Consider the following 19,768-nt stretch of genomic DNA (forward strand, 5'->3'; position numbering starts at 1 on the left):
TGAATGAAAGTGCTTTCACACTAAAAACTAAGCACAAACTTCTTGATCACGAATTTCTTCTTCTTCCAAAAAATAAAACGTTCAAATTCACAAAGCCCAAGAAAAAGGCTTTACTTGCAGGTTCTCCTCTATACTCTCTTCTTCAGCTATTAACACTCTCTTCCTCAAAAAAAGTAAACAAAACAAAAGGGACTTCGTCACTCACCCAAAAAGGTGCTTACTTTATCACTGTCTCACACTTCTAGTACTTCCTCAGCATCAGGTTCCATATCCCTCAAACAAAGCACAAAGCTTTCTGAGGGTGTTCCATTTCCTTCACTGAACTGAGTGAGCTGCATTCTGTAAAATACTAAAGGCAAAGTCTTCAAGTTTACAATGGGTTTCTAAAGAGTTGTTTCTCAGTTTCTTCTGGGGTTGCTTTGTTTGGATTCAACTGGGTCTTCAGTTTTCAGTTTTAGCACTTTTGTCTCCCTGAAAACCCAGATGGGGAAGAACAGTTTTTTAGTACATTTGGTGGTGGTGTTTTGCTTGGGGATGGTTTTACCTTGTTTGTGTGTTGATGATCCAGATAATGCTACTTCTGATGTGTATGTTGTTACTCTGAGACATGCTCCTGCTTCTCAGTACTATGGTGAGCTGAAAACTGTGGATAATGGCTTCAAACATGATGCTTCTGGGAGAACTCAATTTCACAAACCAAGGTATTCCCTCATTTTTTGAAGCTCTGATGGGTTTCTTGTGTTTCTTCCTCCAAACTGCTCTGGTTTTCTTTGGTGTTTTGTGGTGGAAATATTTGCTGATTTGCTTAGTATTTTCTCTGTTCTCTGATTTTGCAATTTTGGGCTGCATTGGGTGATGTTCTGTATTCTTCTGAATCACAGATATTTAACTTGCAACTCTTAGGTTTTTTTTGTCTCAAATCATTGACACTTCTTGAGGAAGCCTTGCACTTTCACTGAGATGATAACTGATAGATGTTGGTTTAATGATTGCTTATCATCTATAAATCATACTGTGATGGACTATTTGTTTGAAATGTATGATTATATTTGGTGATGGCATTCTCAATTTGAAGTACTTTGAATCATCCTTCTTTTCCTTTTCCTTGCAAGACTTTTGATCTTGTTTGTGAAATCCAGTGCATTAATTAATATGCTTTTTTTTTCCTCTGAAGATCTAGCAATCTTACAAAGACAGAAAAGATATATGGCTCTTACATTGCTCAAGCTCATGATTCTTTGTTGAAGAAAGTGTTAAAAGGAGAGAAATATATGAAGCTCTATAGTTACCATTACCTGATAAATGGATTTGCTGTGCTGGTTACCCAACAGCAGGTATGATATTAGTTTTCAGAATCATGATTATGACCTTGTTTTGTAAAGAATTGTGTACAGTTACATATGTGTATACTTGTTTCTTCCTATTTATGATTTGGCTTTGCATCTATAAGCTTTCCAGATTTCAGTGCTACCACTTCCACTTTTTTATTTAATTTAATTTACTGCAACCAACATGTTCTTAACTTTTGAAATTGCTAAATCATGAAGGCAGAGAAACTATCTAGGAGCAGTGACGTGTCGAATGTGGTTTTGGATTTCGCTGTAAGAACTGCAACTACGCATACACCACAGTTTTTGGGTCTGCCGCTGGGAGCATGGTCTCAAGATGGTGGGTTTCAAACTGCTGGAGAAGGGGTTGTTATTGGGTTTGTTGACACTGGCATAGATCCAACACACCCTAGCTTTGGTGATACTAAGTCTGATCATTCATATCCTGTTCCTGCTCATTTTTCTGGCGTCTGTGAGGTTACTAGGGATTTTCCGTCTGGTTCTTGCAATAGAAAACTTGTTGGGGCCCGTCATTTTGCTGCATCTGCTATAACCAGGGGAATATTTAATGTTTCTCAAGACTATGCTTCTCCCTTCGATGGCGATGGCCATGGCACGTGAGTTTTTGGCATTTTCATATGGGTGTTATGCTTGATTCTAGTTGACCATGATTAGTTACTTGGTCCATTATCTCATTTTTATCTATGTACTAGTTTGGTACTTAATATAAGGATATATCATATATGCCTTGTTCATTGTAATCTTCTTTAGTATGGCCAGTTCATGCTGGCAAAATCTAAGCTGTCAGCCTTTTTACAGCTACTACTACTGCCACAAAATATTTATTGATTTTTTTTCCTATACATTTATTCTGGTTTTGAAGCTTTCTCTCTTCTACTTCAAGGCTGATCAGGGTTTTGAACTCATTAATGTGTTTTCCTCTGTTCCTTGTAGCTTCAATAATTTGGAATTAAAAAACAATCATTGTTGACGGTTGTTCTGGAATTGCAATTGCCCAGTTGATTTTAGTTTTCAGTTGAAAATGAAACTATTGTCAAATTACTTTCAATGACTACGTAGTTATGTTTACTAGATGCACCATAAAGTAAGAGTTGTTGATTTTGCTTCTCTTTTAAGTTTTAACTAAATGTTCATTTTGGTGTATCTATAATACACAGGCATACAGCATCTACTGCAGCAGGAAACCATGGGATTCCAGTGATTGTTGCCGGGCATCACTTTGGGAATGCTAGTGGGATGGCTCCTCGATCACAGTAAATAATCTGGAACTGTGTCTTAGTTGTTTTATTTTATTTTCATGTTATTTTCTTTACTTTTATTGTCTGTTGGATCCATAGTTATGCACAATGTTATGGATTTGTGCATTATTCCACATTGTCCCATCTTTCCATTTACTTAGACCTCTCGAAATTCGTACTAAACGATGATGAAGCTAGAGAGGCTATAAAGCTATCCATTATCACATAAGATTTCATATTTCCTATGAAATATTAGCAACAGTTGAGAGGAAAGAAATTTATAGCTTCCCTTCTAATAGAGAAGAGATACCAGAGGCTTCAGATTGATGATTGAAAAAACGGAAACTAATAGAGAATATGACAGAATGGATGAAATGACTTGAGCAGTTACAAGATGAAAAAATTATAGAAAATAAAGTATTTTTTTAAGAAGTTCAGTTGTGGTGAAAGAAATAAAATATATTTTCAGAGGTAGTCAACTATGTGCTATGTGCTCAGGCTGAGCATCTGAGTGAGAGCATGGATCATCAAAGGTTAAGTTGTGAGAACCCTTATTGGTGCCTCTTCTAAGAATGTAGTCGAGTGTGACTGTGCACACTGCACACTGTTTTAAATTTAAGACTTTCAAATATTTGATATTTGTTATGGAGCCGGGTTCTTTGTATTATAAACCAGGGATCTGACTTAAAATTTGTCTAGGACTGTTTGTGTCAGGTCAGTAGTCACACATGGATCTGGACATCTGGTCTGTTCTAAAACACTGAAAGTCTATAAATAAGATTTTCCTTGTGATTGTTAGGCGAGACGAGAGTGTAGTATTTTGTCATCTAAAAAATCTATTTTGGCATTTGAAAACTGAATCAAAACACTATTGCAGGGCCAAGTTTCTGACCAAAAATAGATTTGTCCAAGTATGTGAACTCCTCCGATTACTCTTTCCCCTCTTCATTAACCCATAGTTCCATCAATTTTCCCTACTTTATGTCATATTCCTCTATCATTTACGTTGTCCTGTGTCCTGCAAAATGTGTTATCCTTTATAACCTTTTATCTCCTCCTAACTTTTATGGACAACAACAAACTGGTTGTCTTTTTAATTATTTCTTTTTAAAAGATTATTGAAAATTAATAGAAATGGTGTATCTCATCTAGTTTTGATTTCTAACTGTTTAACGTGAGCGTCATTTGTTTCTTTTTTGTAAAATTTATGCATATGTTGCATTTCAATCTTTTACAGCATTGCTGTTTACAAGGCGTTATACAAACGCTTTGGAGGATTTGCTGCAGATGTTGTTGCAGCTATTGACCAGGTACTTTGTTTATTCAGAAAAGTTATACATTGTTGTGCAAATCATTTATGTGTTAGTAATGTTATGGTAATTTTACTGGAGAAGTCATATTTAGTGCTTTTTCATTATTGTCTTTGATTTAGTTTTCCTCTCTCTAGCATGTGCTAATGTGAAGGATCTGTTGGGTGCATGGTGAAGTATATTAATTTACTTATTTTTCAATTTTATTTTGTTGTATGTCCGTGCAAAGGCTATCAATGTTCTCTGAGTATCTTCATGGCATTGAACTGTAAGAGCTATGTTATGTGATGACAATTTCCTTGTATGCATTGTTTACAGGCAGCTCAGGATGGGGTTGACATAATAAGCTTGTCAATCACTCCTAATAGGCGTCCTCCAGGTGTTGCAACTTTCTTCAATCCGATCGACATGGCCTTACTTTCAGCTGTAAAAGCTGGCATTTTTGTAGTGCAAGCTTCAGGAAATACTGGACCATCACCAATGAGCATGTCCTCTTTCAGTCCATGGATCTTTAGTGTCGGTGCTGCTTCTCATGACCGGGTTTATAGCAACTCCATATTTCTTGGAAATAATGTGACCCTACCTGGAGTAATACTTGCACGTAAGATTCTGTTTCTCTATTCCTTCTTAGCTATATGTGAAGTTATATTCAACCAACTTACTTGGGGTTAATGCTTAATACTTTGAATTATTCAATCTTCTCTTTGGGTTACCCAAGTTGATAGCTTCAATGACGACGTGGTGTCAATTTTCAATAATAATAAGATTCAGTGGAAAAACAACTTCAAGTTGATCTTTTGCAATATTTCTGCTGGGACTGATTAATGACCCATATTTGTTCTTTTATATTTTCCTTAGCTGGCACAGCTGAAAACAAACTTTACAAATTAATTTTTGCACGCCATGCTCTGAACAACGACACTACGGTTGCTGATGATATGTATGTCGGTGAGTGCCAAGATGCAAGTAAGTTCAATAAGGATTTGATCCGAGGGAACCTCTTGATGTGCAGCTATTCTATTCGGTTTGTGCTGGGGATCTCCAATGTCAAACTGGCCGAACAAACAGCTAAGAACCTTAGTGCAGTTGGTATTGTCTTCTATATGGATCCTTATGTGATTGGTTTTCAGCTTAACCCAATTCCATTGAAAATGCCTGGCATACTAGTTGTATCCACAAATGATACCAAGGTGCTTTATCCATTTCCCCGTTGTGTATATTGTACTTTTTTTTCAGGCTTGTAAGTGGTATAACTCACAATATATTCACTTTTGTTTTTCAACTTGTCAGATTTTGATGCAATACTACAATTCTTCATTGGAGATAGATCCAGCTTCAAAGAAAGTTGTTAAATTTGGGGCAGTTGCCCGTATCTGTGGTGGACTAAAAGCAAACTACAGTAATAATGCCCCAAAGGTTATGTATTACTCTTCCAGAGGACCAGATCCAGAGGACAGTCTTCCTCATGAAGCTGACATTTTGAAACCCAACTTGTTAGCTCCTGGAAATTTTATATGGTCTGCTTGGAGTTCTCTTGGCGCCGATTCTGCTGAATTTCAAGGTTTGTAAATGCATAAAAGCTTTTATCAGTAAGCCAAACATTGCCAAGTATATGGAACTCTTCTTGGTTACTTGATGTATCTTAAAAACCTGACATCTTTTAAAATAATAACCTAAGCTACGATTTTTTTGTTGTGTGTGTATTTTGATAATGGTAAATGTGAATATCTTATTTGTGGTGGCAACAGGTGAGAATTTTGCACTGATGTCCGGCACGAGTATGGCTGCACCACATGTTGCTGGTCTTGCTGCACTAATTAAGCAAAAGTTCCCAAATTTCAGTCCTGCAGCCATTGGATCTGCGCTTTCTACTACTGCATCCCAGTATGACAAGAGTGGCGGACCAATAATGGCTCAGCGATCATCTGCTTTTCCAGATGAAAACCAAACTCCGGCAACTCCTTTTGACATGGGGTCTGGGTTTGTGAATGCAACTGGAGCACTGAATCCGGGTTTGGTTTTTGATTCCAGTAAGTCACTTAAGCTTTTTCAATCATCCTATTTCAATTAAAGTTCTCATCTTTCTGCACATAACAATGGTGGAGCTGGGACTCTCAATTCTAAATGGGGCAAACCTGGTGCCATAAAGCTCCTGTATGAGCGAGGTCCAAGAAGGGTCCGGATACACTTTGAGCATCTAATTTAGGAAGCTTTACCTTGCTTCTTTGCAAGATATAGATTCCACGGCTCAACCCTGTGACTGCAAAGTCACATGGCAGCAACCTTATCGTTGCGCTGAGGCCCGCCCTCAATTCTTTTTGTAGTTAATCTATTAAACATTCTGGTAGTTTAATGAACCTTGTTTCTGAATATATGTTTCTTTTGTAGGTTATGATGATTACATGTCATTTCTGTGTGGTATCAATGGTTCAGCTCCGGTGGTGCTAAACTACACTGGTCAAAATTGTGGGAGCTATAACAGCACTGTACTTGGTCCTGATCTGAACTTGCCCTCAATCACTTTATCAAAGCTAAACCAATCTAGAATAGTGCAGAGGACAGTCCTAAACATTGCAGGGAATGAAACTTATAGTGTTGGTTGGGATGCTCCTTCTGGGGTTTCAGTGAAAGTGACTCCAAGTCACTTCACTATTGCCAATGGTGAAAGGAAAGTCTTGTCTGTCCTCTTGAATGCAACCCTTAACAGCACCGTTGCCAGCTTTGGGAGGATTGGGCTGTTTGGTAATCAAGGTCATGTTGTCAATATTCCTGTGTCAGTCACTGTCAAAATATCAAATAACATCACGAAGAGTTAATAAGGATAACATTTAGATTTTGTGTTTCTATGGGGTTCTAAAATATATTAGCTATTTTTTGATTCATTAGTCATGTAAAGTTGTTAAAATTTAACCTTGTATAGTTATAGATAGATGTGATCATGTGAGATCAGTCTTTCATTCAGGGTTAATTCTGGAATCAAACAGCCATCGCCCATCAGAAGCATGTATTCTTGAGGAAAACTCATATGATGAATAAACAATGATTATGCTTAACTCGCAGCACGATCTTATCACATGAAGCAGCACTCAATTTTTCTCACAAGAGTTGATTATGCTTAATCTAATGATGGATAATTTGTTTGGACCGACTTAATTTTTCTCAAAATCAATTTTGGCCACAAAAGCTTTTCCTCATAATTGATTTTGCCTTTAAAATCAGCTCTTATAGGATTTCTAAACATGTGCAGACCTACTGGCTTCCAGTAAGACTCAGATTTCACACCTGAATCACAATGCATAGACATTACTACGCACCTCCATCCCTTCAACATGTTTTCAAACAACTTCATGCCAATCACGTTTACAATAAACTAAACCCACGTTGATACATATAGTTCCAACTTCCAAATGTTCATAATGGCCATTTGCACTAGTGATTAGGTGAAGAGAAGGAGCAAAAGAAGCAACTAGCAAGAGAGAGTTTTTTATTAGCAAGCCATTATATTATCTTGCATTTGCTTGATCTCTTTTTTGTTCTGTCAATACTTTATAGAACTTTGGGCCCAATGGTCACATATACATTTGGGCTGGTGCATTTTTTATTTGCTTAATTTTTTGGTTACTTGCTTCATTTAAATGTAAAGAAGTTAATTTTTGATAAAAAAAAATGTATAGATGTTATTAATAAACTAAGATTTAGGGTGCTCGTAAGATTTTTCTTTGTTAGTTGATTACTTGTATCAGCATGAGTGAGCATGCTTAGTCGTCAATTGCTTATCTGTTTATACATTGCAGAATCACTGCTTGGGATTTTAGTCTCACTGATGTAAGTTTCATTGTTGTAAGTGCTGCTGGGCAATCTTTGAATATCAATCTAAGCTCTATTGACCAAAAAAAACTTTGACAAAAAAAAAGTTATTAATAAACAAAATATGTAAATAATATCATTTAATTAATTGATCAATCAATTAACTTGTGGACTAATTAGACTGAAAGGGACTCAAGTTGGACTTGGTTGAAAGTTATAAATCATGATTGTCCTTTTCACTTGGTGTTTGGTTTGGATGTAGGAAAAATAACCCACCTACCCTCTTCTTTGGCAATACTAATTCAGTCATGATTGTCAAGCTTGGTGGGAATTTTCAATTTTGTGTTAGTCTCCATTCAAAACTTCCTGCCAACCTTTTGTGTTTGGTGAGATAGATAGATAGTAGCAAAAAAAATTTGCTACGAAATATCTGTTTGTTCGTGTTTTGTGATTGCATGGTTACATTTGATTTACTGAAAAAAAAAATACTATTACAATATAATAGTATTCCTTTATATTATTTTCAAATAAATAAAACAGAAAATTATCTAGAACATAAGAAGCTACATTAAGAGAGAAAACTCCGATTAAATCATAAAAAACAGTTGATCACAGCCAACACATGCATCCTACGGTTGAGTGTCACCTGCTGCTTTTCAATGATTTAGTTGAAGCTTTCTCTTCTAATGTAATTCTATAATATTTTTCTGTTTTGTTTTGTTTAGGGGCTCTAGCCCCCTCCTTATCTAAAAAAATGTATATTGTATTTAGGTTTAATTGCACATTTGGTCCTCCAACTTTGTCCTTTCTGTGAAATTCGTCCCCTAATTACGAAATTAGCGAAAACCGTCCTTTTTGGGGACGATTTTCGCAGGAAGACAACGGTGGAGTTTAAACTTCCAGGACCGTTTTTGCTAATTTTATAGTTGGGAGACGATTTTCACAAAAAGGACAAAAATGAAGACCAAATGTGCAATTAAGTCTTGTATTTAAAATAGAGGAGTCCCTAGCTAATAAAATAAATCGATCATGATCTCCACGTAGTTTGCCCAAATACGGTAACAGATTCTGCTATATATCAGATTCCACAAAAGCCAACTGAATATATTGCTAAAAGTTTTGCCAACGCCACCTAACAAATACCTATAGTCGTTTGTGTTTCCATCATTCCATGTTCGTGTGAATTTTAATTCTAATTTACTCTCTGCTCACCGGGGGGCGAAACTTTTATTGTATTATACAATAAAATAGACAACACATGATGATGTCAATTTAGCATAATATAACTCTTATGCTATATTGGTAGTAGGTGTATGTATAAACGATATCTATATTCTAATATTCAGTTTAGAACTTTAGATTTAGGGCTTTGATTCATTTATGTCTTTCTCACGTCTTTATTTCTCCTTCATTCTATTTCTACATAATTTTTATTGAGATTAATGGATATGCACCGTCAGTGTAAAGAAGTTTTACACTGACGTCCAATCACATTATGCCACATAAGACTAAGTAGTTATAAATCTTTTTAATTTTAATTAGTAAATTAATAAATTGTTGATGTGGTGGAAATCAATTGGGTGCATGTGTAAAACAAGTTTACACTGTCAGTGCATCTCCTATTTTCTCATTTTTATTTTCCCAAATACATTCTATTGCTGATTTTTCTTTCTTTTACGACCCTCGTGTTTTATTTTGTTTAAGTTAAGTAAAGAGAGAAAAGAGAAGAAATTAAAAAAAAATAACATAAGTAGAGAGAAAGAGATGAGAATAAATATTTCACTGATTATTTAATATGATAAAAAAGAAGAAAAAAGAAAGAATTTGAATTATGTGAATAATAGAGAATTAAAAAAAAAGAAGAAAATTAACTTATTAAAAAATAACTTTTTTTGCCCATAAAATAAATCATTACGTGTGGTTTATGAATTATGAGCACCATCATAAGATGTAAAAGAAAATAAATACAAAATCAAATGAGCATATGTCATTTTTCTTTTTGAAGAGAGTTCAAAAATTATGTGCGTCCCACAATCACATTTCTCTATTCTCTCCTTCTCCACTACACCAAATGTGGGTGTCTTCTCCTCTTCCCCTTAACTCAATCTTTTTGATCTCTAGCTATCTACTCAAGTTACCCGACCCCAACTAAACGAAGTGTTAGTGTGAGTGAGATTTAGGTGTGAATAAAACTCATTAAAAGGTGTTATCAAGTGCTAACACTTACTTAAACACTATTTTACGTACTTTTTTTTATTGGTTTAAATTCATATAGGTTTCATTATATATATGGGTGTCACTCTCAAATTATGGCGAATTACATCAATTTTAACCAATAAGAAAAGATAAGAGAGTGTTGAAAAAAAATGTGGAAGTGACTAGTAAGTGTTAATATAATTTCTCAAACTTTTTGTTAGGCTAATGGTTGTCTCAGTTCACTTACCCATCAAATTTTGGTCGACTTGCAATGTAGTAATTTATGGCATGATACCAGACTCTAGCGGTTCAGAAATACCTAAACATGAAATTTGTAGTTAGTTACCAACTTTTTAAGGCACCCCCACCTCTTTAAGTATCATTGTTAGGCTACCAATATTCTATAATGCATCTTGCATGAATAAGCAAGGACATTACGATATTTCAGGAAACACCACCAACGATCAGAGGAGGGCATAATTTGGGCGATAATCAAGAGTATATAGGAAGTGAAGGGGAATATAATTTGATGCCCCCTTTTATTGATGTAATGAATGCTTAATAGTATAAGAGAGATAAGGCAACCACAAAACATAGTAGTAGAATTTTTAAAACTTATTTCTATTTCTCATTCAATAAAATATATTTTTATCGTAAAAAAAACTTATTTCTATTTTAACCGTATTTTCTATGTATAACTTCTTTTTGGTACATCAGAAAGATAAATTACACTTGTCAGGGATTGATCTCTGGACCTCCTCCACCCAACCTATATGTATAACTTCTTTTCTCAATAAAATATTAAAAACTTATTTCTATATATGATGGTGTATAATTTGCTATATCCTTATTTTTTACATAATTAAGTAAGGGTGCTTACATATTGATCGTGTTCCTGTTCATAGTGTTTTTAGATCTAAATTGATCATCAAACAATATGTTAGGTTGGGTTGGATAAGTTTTGTCTGTTCTCCAAGTAAAAACTCAAATCGAACCAAATCGGGTTGGGTCGATCGGGTCTTGAAGAGATGAAAAATTTGATAATCTTTTCGATCTCTTCCTTTAATCAATCAATCGTCTTTGCTCAGTTCTGGGAACTATTATAACCAAAAGTCCCTCCTTTATGATTTAGTCGTTCTTTCTTTCTCAGACTATTCCTCCATTAACGTGTCCCATTCCAACATCAACGTCCACACCTCTCTATGCTTTCTCTCCTTGAACCCAACTTTCACCTATCCTTTTCTCCTTAAACTAAGAGCTTCTCGTTCTCAATGTGCAACTAGAGATCATTCACATCACCTTTGTATCATAACTGCAACCTCAAACCCCCTTTCATTCCTATCCCCCACCACGCAAGTGTTGAAGCAAGACATCAGTTTCCTCATTTGGGTCTTTGTGAAAATGGAAAGCACACAATTTTCAAGCTTTAAGGCGAGGTTTTCTAGGAATCAATGGAAAAACAACCAAGCTCATGCTATAAAGCGCAAGGAATGTGGATCAAGGAATCGATCTCATGATAACCATGTCAATTTCTTTGAGAAATTACTAGTGTTTTTACCCGTGCGCTGCACGGCGAAAGATTTTTCTAAATTTTTTACGACAATTTTTTTTACATGAAATTGAACCGATTAACTACCACAAAACCATAGATAACAATTGAAATTAAATTTGATTCATTTACACAACAATGAAAACCCAATTGAATCTAACAAAGGCTGAAGATTACAGAAATATATATCAGCAACAAAAAGAGGTCATATGATCCTTATGCATTCCACTTGTTGCATGCTGCCCCATGATCATTCAAAGTCTGTTGAATCTGCAACAATTTGGAAAATGATTTAAATAAGTAAAAAAAAAAAATACAGGATGCTTAATACAATGTGCATGATACAAAGAAGTACGAAATCAAAGATAGATAATCTAACCATTTATATGTTCTGGAATACTTCTTCATACACGACATTCCGAGTGCAATTAGATACTACTCCTTTGTCATCGACTATAAGTATCTTCAACCCTTTTCTAGATTTTACTCTCGACAGAGCTACATATAGCTGGCCATGCGTGAACACCGGCCTAGGAAGGTATAATCCAACATGCGATAGCGATTGGCCTTGGCTCTTATTTATAGTCATAGCAAAACAAACAGTAATAGGGAACTGTCTCCTTGAGAATTTGAAAGGAAGGTCAATGTCAGAAGGAGTTAAGCTAAGCCTAGGAATATAAACTGGTTTACCTGTTTTAGAACCGGAGAGAGTTGTTGCAACAATGATATAAGGTGTCAAATCGGTCACTATCAATCTAGTCCCATTACACAATCCAGCAGACTGATCAATGTTCCGAATTAGCATGATAGGGGCACCAGCTTTGAGAACAATTATGTGGTTGGGAATACCAGAGCACTTAACATCATTTAGAAATTCTGAAGTGAACCATTCTGCATCTATTTCAGAGGCTTCATCTAACCTACATGGAGTGTCGTAACTCAAATATTATGTTTCCTCCCCAGGGATCATTGACATCATGAAGTTATTAACCTCTTCAACACTTTCAAGAGTGGGAGCCAAGGAGTGCTCTTTGTTCAAAATATGCATAGTTCTCCAAATTATCAACAACATTGGGATATGCAAAATTGACTAACTCAAGTAAGGGATTATCAGACTCCCTCACCAACAAATCAGAGGGAATTTCTATAATAGAATCATCCTCATTGATTGGCTTAATCGTGCCATCGCCCACTTGAAGAAGCCAATCCGCAAATTCTTTGATGTCCAAGGATGAAGAAGAGGACCCAGCTTGTTGTAATCTCATGTTGGTAGTTAACTTCATTACTTTACAATGCTTCCATAGGTATGATGAATTCACAGAAGAAGAAATGATTTCTGATCTACTTCCTTTTAAAATTATTGGCAGAATCTGTCGGAAGTCCCCACCCAAAACAACTACCTTTCCTCCAAAGGGTTTATCGTGGCCAAAAGTTGCTTGGGTCTTCATAATGTCATTCAAAGTTTTGCCTAGAGCTTCAAAACAGTGCTTGTTAAGCATTGAAGCTTCATCCCAAATGATAAGACTTGCTTTTTGAAGCATCTCAGCTTTATAAGAACCTTGACGGACATTACATGTTGATGATTCATGGATAATGATAGGAATGAAAAATCTAGAGTGAGCAGTTCTACCTCCAGGTAATAGTAATGAAGCAATGCCACTGGACGCAACATTTAGAACAATTTTTCCTTCAGGACGCAGCGCAGCTGAGAGGGTATTCCACGCAAAAGTTTTACCAGATCCGTCAAATCCATATAAGTAAGGGTGCTTACATATTGGTCGTGTTCCTGTTCATAGTGTTTTTAGATCTAAATTGATCATCAAACAATGTTAGGTTGGGTTGGATAAGTTTTGTCTGTTCTCCAAGTAAAAACTCAAATCGAACCAAATCGGGTTGGGTCGATCGGGTCTTGAAGAGATGAAAAATTTGATAATCTTTTCTATCTCTTCCTTTAATCTGTCAATCGTCTTTGCTCAGTTCTGGGAACTATTATAACCAAAAGTCCCTCCTTTATGATTTAGTCGTTCTTTCTTTCTCAGACTATTCCTCCATTAACGTGTCCCATTCCAACATCAACGTCCACACCTCTCTATGCTTTCTCTCCTTGAACTCAACTTTCACCTATCCTTTTCTCCTCAAACTAAGAGCTTCTCGTTCTCAATGTGCAACTTGAGATCATTCACATCACCTTTGTATCATAACTGCAACCTCAAACTCCCTTTCATTCATATCCCCCACCACGCAAGTGTTGAAGCAAGACATCAGTTTCCTCATTTGGGTCTTTGTGAAAATGGAAAGCACACAATTTTCAAGCTTTAAGGCGAGGTTTTCTAGGAATCAATGGAAAAACAACCAAGCCCATGTTGTAAAGCGCAAGGAATGTGGATCAAGGAATCGATCTCATGATAACCATGTCAATTGCTTTGAGAAATTATGTTTTCGTGTCGATGGTGTTTCATGGCGATGGTCTCCGCTCTCCCTCAACGACAAAACACATCTTGTGATGGTGTTCAACTGGTCAACTACGAAGGGATGTGCGGCGATGGTGGCGTGAAGGACAATGGTGACAAACTTGGTAGTTTAGGGCTTCAAAGTGAACTTGAAGGAATGAGTTGAATTGAAAAGTGGAAACGTCAAACGTGTGTTATACCTATACACTATGCCCTGAATCCATGATTACTAAATTTCAATTAGAGTGAATTTGTTCGGGTTTTGCAAACCAAGAACCTGATACCTGAACCAACTTGTTAATCTGAACCAACTCATTCTTTTCCAATCAGTTCGGGTTGTGTGTGTCAATTTAGTGGGATACACAACCAAATGCATAGATATATTAATGTGAGGTTGTTTTACCTTAAGTTGAGTCTTTGATTCGAGTCACTGTGAATGCAGTTACATAAAATACTTGGTGGACAGAGTTTTGTCACCCATAGTGGTCTAACCCGTCTTAAACAAGATTTTCTCAATGCATGATACATATGGTTTAAACTCAAAACCAATAAGTTGATTATTTACCAATGTTACAGGGTTTCTGGAATTTCAATTTCCGTTTGTGGATATTTAGTTCGTTACTTGCTAGCTAGTATGAACCATGAACTTTGTTAATCTTGATGGTTATAGTGTTCTCTATAACTGGCCATCCCTTGTAGAGAAGATTAGAGCTAAGGACTATTGTCCACACACAGTTTGATGTGACCTACAATCAACCAACTCACTGCATATATAGCTTGATCAGTCGCCACTGATTCACCCATATGATTTGACTGACTTACACATATGCAGAAATTGAGTTACCTTATAGGGTTAAGCCGACTTATACACATTCGATGTCGTATTACTACGCGTGGTTAGATTGACAGATACATGGACAGTAACTAAGTTACGTCATGTGAACGAGTCGACCTATACACATGTTGCGGACGACTTAAGAACATATTATGGTTGCATCATGTCCATTGAAACCCTTAGCTTATGACATCCCATATAATTTACTATTGCCTCGCATCCACACTTAGCCATAGCAAGGAAGGAGAAACGCTCTAGCTTTGCCAGCACCCAACCCAATGTCGAGATACAACTTAAACTACTATCTTGTACTTATATTGCCATTGTAACTTTAAATACATTTCTCCAACATTTCCCATACTCAAATTCCATAATGTCAACGACCCACTACCCAATATTGAGCATCTCGCTCGGGGATAAGCAGAGCATGCAAAAAAATACATATCCACCATCCATTTGCTTGTAGGAAGGACATTAGACCGAAGAGATCCAGCGGCTCACTGCAAGCCCTATTGTATTGTACATAGGAATTCGTACAAAACTGATTTAACCTAGGATGCTCCTACATTTGCTTATATGAAAGAATGCAAGACCATCTAAGGCACGCACACTTTCTAACTTAACCATACTAACACTTACACATGGTAACTTAGCGGTCAAAATGTCTTTGTAGGTACCATCAACGGAGGACACCACACAGATGACAGATGAGCAACCACCAACATCACCACCAAATTCGCCATTGTATCTAAAGAGTTACACTCACTTAAAAGCAATTAGTTTGTCTTTGTCCGATTAGAACCCAATATTAATTTCACATTTGAGTCAATTTGGCAAATTTAGTTTCTGCGTTAAATTACATTAGCCACATGTGCTTTGTACACATTATCATTTAAGGATTTAATCAATTCTTTTACCTATAGTTGATGTAATATTTACTTGACTATTTGAGGATTATATTACCTTAATTACAAAGCAAGATCAGCATCGCAATCTCATTACAAATTCAAAATCACACTCCTTTCCAAACTACAAGAATAGTTAAATTATAAAGTTGTCTAAATCACACAAGGTAAATATTAGATGAAATTACCATAATTTCAAGTGATATAATATTGGAAAAAAAAGTGAAAAACAGATTATAAATAAGGAAAAGTGATTAATAATCACCTATTCATTGATTCTCAGGGCCATACAACTTGACAGAATCTTCATTAACCCAGTGTAAAGTGCAAAACCCCTATGGAGACAGAAGAGCCATGGTAAGTCAAAAACAACTGGAGCAAACACCAGCAACAACAACAGTATATAACATGGTGGTAGTGGTGGTGAGGTTTGGTGTGGGGCCCACATTGAAGCGCGTTTGAGTGTGGAAGTGGTGGCCATCCACGACAACATGTTTTAATCTCAACTTCCTTCACTCACCCACCGACTCATTCCCAAAATCACCCTCCAGATCCAATCTAAGCCCAACACGTTAAATACACTGTCCTTTGCAATTTAATGAATCATGAATCTTTAATACCAGATCTTGCAGGGATATTTCAGTCTTTTTAACTTCATTCCAACAACCCCCACACTCTCTATGCCTATAAATTCACACCCAAGTCCTCCATTTCCACTCGCACCGCTTGAGCAGAGTCCCTCTAATCATACCAAAGCGGCTTCCCTCTGTTCAAGCAACTTGACCCTCCTCTCTCTCACACCACCAGGTACTACTTGGTTTCTGTTGGAATAAAGTAGTTTTGTTCACACACAAAACACACTTAATAAGCGAGCGATACGATAAGTGATGTGATAATAATAGAACGCATGATGCGATATGAATAGAAGTTTGAGATAGAAATAGAAAAATAGCGGAAATGAGATGGTAGAGAAAATGAAGTGAAGTGTGAATATGTCAAAACTCGCAAACCTTTGCTTCTGATCTCTACTGGATTCATCATTCTGCTACTTGTCTATCTCAATTTCTATAGATCTGAATGATTCAACTCTGAATTCAGCACTTTTAGGTTGCTCAGTTCTGCATTTTCCCTTGCAAATCTCTCCAATTGTGCTGGATTTCACTGTTTTCTTTCAGATCTGGAGGAATTGTCATTGTTTTGCTGCATTTCTTGATTTTTCTAAGCTAGATTTGAACTTGGACTTGGACATGGTTGTGATTTGTTGATTACACTGTTTGACCTAATTTGATTTTTTATTTTTGTGCAGAACTGTAAAAGATGGCCATGGAAACTTTCCTATTCACATCTGAATCAGTGAACGAGGGACACCCTGACAAGCTCTGCGACCAGATCTCCGACGCGGTGCTCGACGCTTGCCTGGAACAGGATCCAGACAGCAAGGTGGCCTGTGAAACCTGCACCAAGACCAACATGGTGATGGTCTTCGGTGAGATCACAACCAAGGCCAACGTCGACTATGAGAAGATTGTGAGAACCACTTGCAGGAACATCGGCTTCGTCTCCGACGATGTCGGTCTCGATGCCGATAACTGCAAGGTTCTTGTTAACATTGAGCAGCAGAGCCCTGATATTGCCCAGGGGGTTCATGGACATTTGACGAAGCGGCCGGAGGAGATCGGAGCCGGTGACCAGGGGCATATGTTTGGGTATGCTACTGATGAGACACCGGAGCTTATGCCGTTGAGCCATGTCCTCGCGACGAAGCTCGGTGCTCGTCTTACTGAGGTGAGGAAGAATGGGACTTGCCCATGGTTGAGGCCTGATGGGAAAACCCAAGTTACTGTTGAGTATTTCAATGAGAAGGGTGCCATGGTTCCGATTCGTGTCCACACCGTGTTGATCTCGACTCAGCATGATGAGACTGTGACAAATGATGAGATTGCTGCTGATTTGAAGGAGCATGTGATCAAGCCTGTGGTTCCTGAGAAGTACCTTGATGAGAAGACCATTTTCCATTTGAACCCTTCAGGCCGTTTCGTGATCGGTGGGCCTCACGGTGATGCCGGTCTCACCGGTAGGAAGATCATCATTGATACCTATGGAGGATGGGGTGCTCATGGTGGTGGTGCTTTCTCTGGAAAGGACCCAACTAAGGTGGATAGGAGTGGTGCTTACATTGTGAGACAAGCTGCTAAGAGCATTGTTGCCAATGGACTTGCTAGGAGGTGCATTGTGCAGGTTTCCTATGCCATTGGTGTGCCTGAGCCTTTGTCTGTGTTTGTTGACAGTTATGGAACAGGGAAGATCCCTGACAAGGAGATTCTCCAGATTGTGAAGGAGACCTTTGATTTCAGGCCTGGCATGATCTCCATCAACCTTGATCTCAAGAGAGGTGGGAACAGGTTCTTGAAGACTGCTGCTTATGGACATTTTGGCAGGGATGACACTGATTTCACATGGGAGGTTGTCAAGCCCCTCAAGTGGGAGAAACCTACTGCCTAAGTGGTTCCAAATTCCAATCCTCTCAGAAGGGTGTTTTGCATGTTGTGCCTATAGGCTTCAAAGTATCTGCCTGATAGTTAATGTTCTGTATTTTTTGGTATTTTTTTTTGTATTTTTTTCTTGTACTAGTATTGTATGTGTTCATCCAGAACATGTATCTTACATGGTCAATCTGAAGAAAAATTAATGTTCTCTCAGGATTTATCCCTGATATGTGTAATAACCTCAAAATTTGAAGTGAGTATACAATTTATATATGAATTGCAGTGCTTACATTGATTGTATATGGATTTTAGTTTTAGTGTTTCTGCAGAAACAAGGTAATTTCTTAAAACAAAAGCAAGAACTTTGTAGGTGGAGAAATGACACTACTCATCAATCAGTGTAGAGGAAGATATTATGAACTGGCAAATGACAAAATATCTGGTGCATTTATTGGTGTCATTTAGATTGCCAAAGTGTTGGTAATTGATCAACAGGAACTTGATTCAGGACAGCAAATCAGATTGAGCTAATGTTTCAGTGAGGAGTAAATGTGATTCCTCTTTGGAAGGTGAAAGTGTTAAAGTTTTCAAATCTATAACTACCCTATCATATGGTCCCATGAAATGTGGTGTTATTGTTGCCTTTTGTTGTTTCTTTTTCCTGCAAGGGTCAGTACATAGATAATAGATTCTCCAAAACAGGTCAAAATTGCATTAGTAGCATTTTCTTGCAATTAACAAGTTGATGACTTCCCACACCTTTGTTAGTAGGTGGGGTCGGTACCATTTGTCCTTGAAGCCAAATTTTAAATGTGTTCAAAATCCATGAGAGTACTCCATTGAAATCTTATTAATTAAAGGTGACAAGATCCATGAGAGTATAAATCAAATAAAAAATAGCATGAGAATAGCCACTGAATTCTTATGTTTTTTTATAAGCATGAGAGTATGAATCAAATAAAAAACAGCATGCGAGTAGCCATTGAATCCTTATGTGATTCATGCTTTGAATGGGAACCGATTCAATAAAAATGAAAGCGATGTAAACGGAATGTGACTTTTTTTACAAAGTTTGATTGAATAAATTTATATTTAACTAAAATTAATAAAAATATTTTTTTGGAAATTAAATTATAACTATTTTCATGCGAAGAGTGTCATTGATAGCTCAAGTGGTAAGAACGGGTTGACATAATAAGTTGGAGAGGGGGAGGTCCAGAAATAATTCTAGAGGGCTGTAGTTTATCTTCCAATGTAAAAAAAAAGAGTAAAAAATGTATAAAGAAATTTTATTAAGTTATAAAGATAAGAGTTTAATGGATATGCACGATCAGTGTAAATTAGTTTTACACTGACATTCAATCAATGTTTGCCACATAAGAGAGAGTTACATTCATTTTTAATTTTAATTAAAATAAAATCATACTTGCTTATTTGGCGGATAAATATGAGAGAGTTACATTCATTAAATTCTAAAAAATAATTAGATAAATATGAGAATAATTATAAACTATAAGACACAATGGTGTAGTGTCTCAAAAAATGCTACACGTTAGTAAGATAAATTCATTAACTAAATTTTATTATATGCTAGTGAGCTAGTCAAATAAATTTTATTTTAGCAAAAATATCTTACCAAACAT

General features: G+C 36.6%; 4 protein-coding genes across 4 annotated transcripts; 2 read left to right on the forward strand and 2 right to left on the reverse strand.

The window, feature by feature from the left end:
* The first annotated feature begins 71 nt into the window (after positions 1 to 71).
* On the forward strand, positions 72 to 6,950 carry LOC130723314 (subtilisin-like protease SBT2.2). Its single transcript, XM_057574311.1, has 10 exons — positions 72 to 701; positions 1,175 to 1,334; positions 1,548 to 1,945; positions 2,507 to 2,602; positions 3,825 to 3,897; positions 4,216 to 4,498; positions 4,756 to 5,087; positions 5,188 to 5,458; positions 5,646 to 5,927; positions 6,286 to 6,950. The coding sequence occupies exons 1-10, from the start codon at positions 484 to 486 to the stop codon at positions 6,711 to 6,713; spliced, it is 2,541 nt and encodes an 846-aa protein (XP_057430294.1). The 5' UTR covers positions 72 to 483; the 3' UTR covers positions 6,714 to 6,950.
* A 4,784-nt stretch (positions 6,951 to 11,734) lies between these two features.
* LOC130725527 (uncharacterized) lies at positions 11,735 to 12,389 on the reverse strand (the record flags this gene model as incomplete). Its single annotated transcript, XM_057576746.1, has 1 exon — positions 11,735 to 12,389. A coding segment is annotated over one exon (558 nt), but the record flags the coding sequence as incomplete, so codon positions are not given.
* A 64-nt stretch (positions 12,390 to 12,453) lies between these two features.
* Positions 12,454 to 15,620, reverse strand: LOC130725528 (uncharacterized). Its single transcript, XM_057576747.1, has 3 exons — positions 15,595 to 15,620; positions 15,412 to 15,482; positions 12,454 to 13,235 (listed from the first exon to the last, which is right to left on the reverse strand). Exons 1-3 carry the CDS (start codon positions 15,618 to 15,620, stop codon positions 12,454 to 12,456), a joined length of 879 nt encoding a protein of 292 aa, XP_057432730.1.
* Positions 15,621 to 16,286: 666 nt separating this feature from the next.
* LOC130722210 (S-adenosylmethionine synthase 1-like) lies at positions 16,287 to 18,425 on the forward strand. The gene is made up of 2 exons (XM_057572868.1): positions 16,287 to 16,446; positions 16,946 to 18,425. Exon 2 carries the CDS (start codon positions 16,957 to 16,959, stop codon positions 18,139 to 18,141), a length of 1,185 nt encoding a protein of 394 aa, XP_057428851.1. The 5' UTR covers positions 16,287 to 16,446; positions 16,946 to 16,956; the 3' UTR covers positions 18,142 to 18,425.
* The last annotated feature ends 1,343 nt before the right edge of the window (positions 18,426 to 19,768 follow it).

Source organism: Lotus japonicus, chromosome 6, assembly GCF_012489685.1.
Source record: "Lotus japonicus ecotype B-129 chromosome 6, LjGifu_v1.2".
NCBI lineage: Eukaryota > Viridiplantae > Streptophyta > Magnoliopsida > Fabales > Fabaceae > Lotus > Lotus japonicus.